This window comes from Melitaea cinxia, chromosome 18 (genome assembly GCF_905220565.1).
Source record: "Melitaea cinxia chromosome 18, ilMelCinx1.1, whole genome shotgun sequence".
Taxonomy (NCBI): domain Eukaryota; kingdom Metazoa; phylum Arthropoda; class Insecta; order Lepidoptera; family Nymphalidae; genus Melitaea; species Melitaea cinxia.
This window is the reverse complement of record NC_059411.1, coordinates 13,425,606-13,434,299: the sequence shown is the minus strand read 5'-3', so window position 1 is coordinate 13,434,299 and position 8,694 is coordinate 13,425,606. Positions and strand designations below refer to the sequence as shown.

The following is an 8,694-nucleotide window of genomic DNA, read 5'->3' as shown; positions in this document are numbered from 1 at the left end:
TAATATTAGTACAAATAAATAACTCGTTTAATTTTCCGTCAAAAACAATTAGACTGAAGAAAAAATCTTGAACAAATATATTTTTTCATATCCTTTGTTCAAGTCTATCGTGAATGTACGATAACCATTCTATTTTAGTATCAAAGTTTTACATAGAAATTAAACATTTGTACCCTAAAGGAATCCATTCATTTTTCTCATTATACGATGTAGTTTATTTTTCTTTATATTCGTAACGGCTTATATATTTTTATTACAGTTCATTTTTCATCTGAATAAAAAAAAAATATCGTAAATCCAATCTCACGTTGAATATTATCTTAAGATTCGTAATTTGACTTGCTTTTCATCATCAAGATAAATTTACAATGCCATAACTCCTGGCGTTATAATATAAAGAAATGTAAGCTTTAAATTATAATATCAAAGAGGCGAAATTTCATTTTAAAATAAACAAGAGAATTAAGACGTACCTACAATGTTCCATACAATATTATGCAAATACATAAACATTACAGATCTACTTTGTTCATTTGAGTGAAAGCGAATATATTTTTAAAGTCCAATTTAATACAAATTAAGACTATGTATTTATAATTCATTAGAGAGTTTATTTTAGGAATAAGAAACACTCCAGATTTAATATTTAAATGAAAACTACACTGCGAACACTCAAAATGAAAATGAACACTCGGGTTTTAACGATCAGTCAGCTCTTTCGCTATACTTTAAGTCATAGCCAAATAACTGGTGCTGTTCATAACATGAACTATTCTATGTTAAGTAAACAGAGATCTTGAGAATGCGCAGTAATAACAACAGGAGCGGTTTAGGTAACGCGCTTGTGATTTTCTTGATGACTGCATCCCCAACAACCGTGGTGCGTGTGCCATGTAGGCGCCTAAAATCCGTCGGTCGCGGGTTCCCGTTTGGGGCAGGTGTTTGAGTGTGTTTGTGCCAATATTTTTTGTTTCAAATCTGATTGTTTGTCCTTATAAGTCTATGCCTAATTTAGTAAAACTGTCAAATCTGATAGGTTCGAGCACACATTTTCTTTCCCTCTATCATGCCCAGTTAGATACGTTTCGTACATCTAAGACACAGTGCAGACCTATTATGCAGATGTTTAACTTCAGTCGTGTGGTCTAAAGCACGCTCGTTTTTTTTTTCTATTATCACAAACATTAAAGAAATAAATTTCAAATTAATGATAGTTTTCAAAAAAAATTACGTCTAAATTTTTAGGGTCGATTGTATAGATAAGCTTAAAACTGTTTAGTACACGTTATTAAATGTAGAGTCTTTAAATTAATGACCGACACGTGACCACTGACGTTATTAGCACACACCTACCAATTTTGTTAGTAATTTATGTGACTTAAAAATAAAGTGAGATTAGTTGGATAGATGTGATTTTGATTATAATTATATACTTTGTATATCAGCTATAATAATAATAATAAAAAGTTTTATTATTTCCAACATTATAATATAGCGTGTTAATCTTCTCATTGAGTACTCGTTTGGAGAAAGGCTCGTTACTTATATTTACAAAAATATTTACAGATTTAACATTATAGTTACATGAATTTAAAAAAAATGTATCTCTTGATAGAAGAGAGTAGAATTTTGGTTAAAACCATCCACTAAATTTAGTTAAAAATCCATAGCATTGATTTTATTATGTACTGATCTTTGTTTTATTATTTTCAAGTTGGTTTTCACATCATTTGATACTTTTAATTACACTGTCGCTATGATTGATGTATTAAATGGGATATTTGCTGTGATTTATAATGAAAATTTTGATTTTGCGATATTTTAGTGCTATTACAATCGCTAAAGCTTATAAATTGATATAAATCTATGATTCATATGTTAGATTAGACTCTGAACGTAATTGTAAAGCGTAACGTAACCTCAAGCTCGTTAGAATTATATTATCGTTGTCATTTATATGTCGTTGTGATAAAAGATCGTAAGAAAGAAAACACAGAACTTTCTTTATAAATAAGTTTCAAAAGCTCTTTGGAACTATGACGAATATTTACGTAATATATCTTCTAATATATAAAATTCTCGTGTCGCGCTGTTTGTAGTTAAACTCCTCCGAAACGGCTTGATGGATTCTCATGAAATTTTGTGTGCATATTGGGTAGGTCTGAGAATCGAACAACATCTATTTTTCAAGCCCCAAATGTTAAGGGTAGTCCATCCCTAATTTTTTTTTTATTTTTAGATAAATTATTTATTCTTCATTTTATTATGATTTGGCTTTGAAAAATACATACAACCCTAAATTATCACACTTCTGCCACCGACGTCTATTTTTAAATAGCGTTTAGCGGCAAGACAACGTTTACTGAGTCAGCTAGTTACAGTATATTAAGATAAACCTACAGTAAAATTAATAATTGCTTATTCATGTCCAAATAGATAGACATACAAATATCTCTACAGTCAAGTTATAAAGAAGTATTTTAATACAGACAACTGAAAAGTTAATTTAAATTCAAACAAAACTAAAACGATATTGGAGAAAATGTAATCACAACAATATAATAGGAATAAAAATAAGCATGTACGAAAGCTATTACAAAATAAATTGATAACGGCTGTGGAAGGCAATTTTTCTCTATCTATTGTGCGAATGATAGGAGACAAAGGTACTAGGAACAAAGCTTTTGTAAGCACAATGCGGCCTGAATGAAATGCTTTGAATGTTATTTTAAATGCTCTTTTGGATAATCTTCTCAATGCACATGTTTATGCGTTATACTTTTTCAATCGCACTGGACTCAATGAACCCATTACGATAAGGCCATGTCGGGAATCCAAAAAAACATAGTATGAACCCAACCGTACAGAATATAATTTGATTTGTTTCGATTTCAGCCTATAACATACCGCGGGCGTAGGCCTCTTTCTTCATACAGTAGAAAGATTGGATCTTAACCCATATCGGTACTTCACCATTCAGAACATTCTAGAAATCTATAGCACTAACGACAAACATATATATTGGGAAAAATTCTCATGGACGAGGATCAAAGTCGCCACCAACAGTGCAACAGCCTGGACTATGTCTTTAACTGGTTGTCATTATGGTCATGACGTTTATGTATGATCTGTCCTATGGCTTTGTCTAAAGCACAACATAAAACTGTCAAAAATTAGATTATAATTATTACAAAAAACCTGTATTTACTTCTCTTATTTCTTACTCTTTTTTTTTTTTTAATCTTTATTTTTTTAAGGAGTTTGATCACGAAGTGATCATGTCACCCCTATGTGAGCTACTATACAATTAATTTCTAAAGTAGTCTACAAATATCGACGTCTTAAACCTATTAATACTAATCTGTATAGCATTCTTGCCTCTCCAGACGTTGGAAAGGCAAGAATACTATTCCATATGCCAGTATCAAAAGTATTTACATTAATTCTTACAAGAAATTCTGCCCTTTCTGCTTCGTTCCGGACGCATTCAGCCATTATGTGCAACACATCTTCTATTTTATCGCACTCTAAACAAGTTGGTGATGTAGATTTGCCCATTAATGCAGCAAAGCTGTTTAACGGAATATGTCCGGATCGCAGCCTGAAGGCAGTTACAGTTTCGGATCTGCTCATATTGGCACCAAGAAACCAAGGATGGTTGCATAAGGTTGGCTGTATGGTTCTATACCATATACCTTTACTTTTTGATCTTTCGTCGAAGTATTCCTGCCAAAATTTTATTACAATTGCTTTCAACTTAATTAAAATATCGGAATAGAGAGGTAAACACTGATAAGGTATACCATCAATCCCTGCTTCCCTAGCCAATTTATCAACCTTTTCGTTTTCCGCAATGCCAATATGAGAAGGTATCCACTGCAACGTAACATTTTTATTGTTTGTGTGGAGCTCGGTTATAGTCTCTATAATGTCATAAGCAATTGGAACACCCCGGAAACCAGGATAACCACAGTGAGAAATATGTTGAAGCGCACTCCTCGAATCGGTGAAAACTACAAAATCTCTGTAATCAACACTCTTAATATATGACACAGCCTCCGCAATGGCAATTAATTCTACATGCATAATGGAAATATTACAATCTATTTTAAATTTAACGGAGGATGCGTTTTGTGGATCAAACACTGCTGCTCCAACATCGCTTTGGTTTTTAGATCCATCAGTAAACAAATAATAGTGATTTGGAAAGTTTTGCTGTATTGAATCATTACAAATAGTTCTTAATATTTCAAAGTCATATATTTTTTTTGGTTTTTTAATTTGTTCTATGGTTGGTTGTATTATTTTACATAGGTCAAAATTTGTCATCCATGTTTGTAAATTAAACATATCTAAATTACTACTAGCTTTAACATAATTTTCTTTAAGACATTCGTGGATTGTTATTAATAAAGGCTTTTTCTTATTTCTCCAATAAAGACTTTGGCAAGCATATTTTAACTCTTCTACTAGCCTAATAATTTCACTATTTGCGGTTGATTTACATTTTAGCCAAAATTTACCTGCCAAATAATATCTACGAAATAAAAGTGGTTCAATGTGTAGTTCAGACTCCATGACATGGACTGCCGTACTTTTGATAAATCCTCCAATGATACGTAAAAACTGATTTTGTATTAAATTTAATTTTTTTAAATGTATCTGCGCGCTGTTATCATATAGGAAACAACAATAATCTAACTTACTTCGGACCAAAGATGTATAAAGTCGTCTTAAATGACGTGGATGTATGCCCCATTGTGAACCTGCTAGAATTTTAAAAATATTAATATATTTTACAGTTTTACTACTTATTTCGTTTATGTGCTTGGACCACCTTAAAGATTTATCAAGCCAAAGTCCTAGATATTTGTAATGATCTACTATTTCTAATGATATTCCATTAACTTTTAATTCGATATTGCAAGATTTGTTACTAGTTTTAAAAATGATAACTTTGCTTTTAATTGGTGAAATTTCTAGGCCTATTTTTGACATAATATCTGAAACTAGATTTAGAGATATTTGTATTCTTTCAGCAGCTTGTAATACATTTTCATGCGATGCATAGAAAAGGAAATCATCAGCATATTGAGAAATATGCACGTTATTTGCGCTTTTAGATATACAGGCAGTTACAATATTGAATAGTAATGGCGAAAGAGGGTCACCCTGTGCTAATCCACGACTAGTACTTCTACAAACTTGTTTTTTATTTGTTTGAATTTTAAGGATTCTATTTCTCAGAAAGTTTTCTAAATATTTGCAGATTTTTGTGCCTACCCCTAGTCTATCCAAAGTATGTAATAAACTATTTACATCAACGTTATTATACGCGTTGTCTATATCGATGAAACAGCATACCGTACTATATTTTTCTGTAAACCCTAACTGTATTCTGGAGACTAAAGAAGCAAGATTATGTTGAGTTGAATGGCATTTTCTGAAACCTGTAATAGTCTCAGGTAAAATATGGTTTCTCTCAATGAACCATTCTAATCTATTAAGTAGAACGGTGTGAAAAACCTTACAAACGCATGAGATCATTGAAATTGGTCTCAGCGAGGAAATATTTTGTGTATCACGTCCGGGTTTTGGTATTGGTATTATACTGATATCTTGCCATTGGATGGGTACAAATGACTTAATGAGGAACTTGTTGTAGAGAGAAAGCAACAAAACTTTACCATTCAACGGCAAATTCTTCATCATTGAATACGATATGTTGTCACATCCGGGAGAGGTGTCCTTCACTTTAATGCTTTTTTCTAATTCATGTAGAGTTATAACTGATTCTAATTTGATATTACTGGATGAAAATGATTGTTTGTGAGTGGGTACGTAATCTGGTGCTAAATTTTTTAACAATTCATTGGCCTTTCCTACATCAATATAATTACCGTATGCTTTGTAGCCCTTTATCCACTTCAGTTTATTGTAAACCTCTGTTTGAGTTGATGACTCATTTAAAGAAGAACACATAGCCTGCCATGACTGTGATCTAAATTTGCGCATTAACTTTTGAGAAGTACGTATTTTAGTCCGTAAGTAAGTCAAATTATTAGGAGTTGGATTACGGCGAAATTGCGACAGTGCTAAACGGCGTTCTGCTACACATTTTGAAAGAATTTGATTCCAATAAGGGCGAGGCAAGAAATTACTTGTAGGATTTGTACAAATTTTAACAAATGGAATATGAATATCAGCAGCAATGTTCATGTAGTCTATAAAATTATTGTAATCGTGTTGTAAATCGTTGGATATAATGAAGTCAGAATATAAGGTTTGAAGTAACTCAGTATAAGAATTCCAATCCGCTTTCTTAAAATTCCTGCGAGCTATACATTTCGGTTCTGCTTTTACATGTGCATTAATTTTTATAACACAATGATCACTTCCTAAGGTTTCATTCAACACCCTCCAATCGAATCTGAGAGCGATATCCGTTGAAGCAAACGAAATATCAGGTGATGACTGTTGTATCACACCATTTACAAGTTTAATTCTCGTTATATCCCCGTTATTAAGTGTAACAAAACTATTATCGGACATTAACGCATCCATAATTTGCTTCCCTCTAGCATCTATTTTATTAGACCAGTTTGTGTGGTGACCATTAAAGTCACCAAGCAATAATGTTTTACTCTTTGAAAACGCGAATAAATGCTCCCAGTCAAGTTGGCAGGTGTTGACCGAAGGTGGACAATAAAGAGATATTATGTTTTCTATTACATCGCAATTAAATAGCTTAACTAATAAAATTTCTATACCTGTATTACGGTTATGAATATTGCGTACTTGTGATTTTATTGATTTGTGCGTTAAAATTGCAACCCCACCATATGAATCATACCTGTCCTTCCGATATATGTTATAATGGCTTATTTTCAGAGCACTCTCCGGTTCCAACCATGTTTCACTCAACACCGCAACGTGGATATTTTCTTGAACTAAAAGATTTTCTAACAAAACTAACTTAGGTTTGAGACTTTGACAGTTCCACTGCATCAAATTAATTTTAATTTTTTGTTTTATTTCAGTCATTTTCACGTTGTAAATAATCAAGTAACAGTTTTAATATTGGCCACTCTGATACATTTTCTACTACCGTAATTATAATCCATTCAATACAACACTTAAATACCGCTACAACCTTAGATTGCATCGTTGCTCTTCTTAAGAATATAATTTCTTTCAATCTTCTTAATAATTCTCCAATATTAAAATCATTTGCTGTGTGATCATTTGGATTTCTCGTTGGGGATATTTTTTCATGACAAAGATTACCTTCCATACTTTCGTTATCTGACTGAGCGTTATTATTAAAAACAAATTGTGGGTGTATGTCTTTTGAATATATATTTTTAGATTGTTTTGTTGTTTTGATTATTTTTTTCTTTTTGGTGACGCCTGCATAGGTTGATGTGCTACTATTTTGGGTTGGATAATCTTGACAATTTAAGTTTTCCGTTTGAGATAGTAGAGGTTCGCCTTCTCGACTTCTTTCTTGTTCTTCGTTTCTTTCTTCGTTTTCTTTTCTTTCCTCTTCTTGATCATATACCTCGGGTGGTACATAAGTTTCAAGAGCTTTTCGGTAGGTACAATTAAATTCAGACATTAAACTTCTTATTTTCTTCTCTTTTAAGAATTTAGGGCATACTTTTGACAATGCCATGTGATTACCGAAACAGTTGACACATTTAAATATTGTATTTTCACAATTTTCGTGATTTTTTGAACATTTCGGGCACACTATCTTCAAAGAAGGACATCTAACTTTACGATGTCCAAATTTCCAACAACGAGAGCACTGTGTCACTGGAAATTCGTAATTTTCTACTTTGACTCTCAATTCTTCAACATATACATATGCAGGGATGAAAGCCCCTTTAAAGCACAACCTTACAGTTTCGCTGGGTATCCACCCCGGTTCTGTCAGATTCCTTCGACTGAGACGGTAAGCGGAAATTAATTGAGCTGGTAAGTCACATCTAATTTTTTCAAAAATTTTTTCATTCGTTAAATCTAAGTCTACATCTCTTATAATTCCATAAGAAAAATTCCTTTCTAACGCCTTCTGGATTCGCCAATTTTTATCTTTGAAATACTGACATTCTTCGATTTTTTGTGCGCTTATTTCGCTAATTATATCTATTCTGACTTTAAATGGATTTAAATATTTTACCCTAATAATATCCGAAATGTTTTGTTCTTTAAAAATTCTAGCCAAAGAAAACTGTTTGGGTAATTTTTCTTTACTTGAGATGTAAACTTCAATTTTTTCGCTTTCTTTTAATTTTTTCTCTTTTCCCTGTCCTACGGCTGTCCACTCACTTTCACTTTCTTCTCTCATTCTTTTCTGCGTCTTATCTACATCTCCTTGCTCCTCAAACATCTCACTGTCACTTAAATATTCAATAATCGACATATTATTCACTAATGATGTTCATAAGCAAAGCGGTCGAGGATGACCTCGACCGCCGCAACTTGGTAAACAATAGGCCGATCGGTCGTCCGACGATGTAAACACATAAAAAATATGAACGCCACCTTCTCGTACGAGTGCCGCATCGAGACTGATTTCTTACTCTTGGAAAATACCTTAAGTCTAATATAAATAATATCTAACAATAACTTAAATATTTAAGGAAGGTTTACAACTTAATCCATTACGCTTTTGCCCTGTTAATTTGC

The 8,694-nt window shown here is 32.4% G+C and overlaps 1 protein-coding gene across 1 annotated transcript; it reads right to left on the bottom strand.

Moving 5' to 3' along the window:
* Positions 1–3,324: 3,324 nt before the first annotated feature.
* LOC123662136 lies at positions 3,325–8,428 on the bottom strand. Its single transcript, XM_045597021.1, has 3 exons — positions 7,432–8,428; positions 4,812–6,770; positions 3,325–4,766 (listed from the first exon to the last, which is right to left on the bottom strand). The coding sequence occupies exons 1-3, from the start codon at positions 8,426–8,428 to the stop codon at positions 3,325–3,327; spliced, it is 4,398 nt and encodes a 1,465-aa protein (XP_045452977.1).
* Between the last annotated feature and the right edge of the window lie 266 nt (positions 8,429–8,694).

Coding starts and splice junctions, on each gene's coding strand:
- LOC123662136 (XM_045597021.1), bottom strand. CDS start 8,428: ATGTCGATTATTGAATATTTAAGTGACAGTGAGATGTTTGAGGAGCAA. Junction 6,771..7,431: donor AGATTATCCAACCCAAAATA/GTAGCACATCAA, acceptor ACCGTAATACAG/GTATAGAAATTTTATTAGTT. Junction 4,767..4,811: donor CAAGCACATAAACGAAATAA/GTAGTAAAACTG, acceptor AAATTCTAGCAG/GTTCACAATGGGGCATACAT.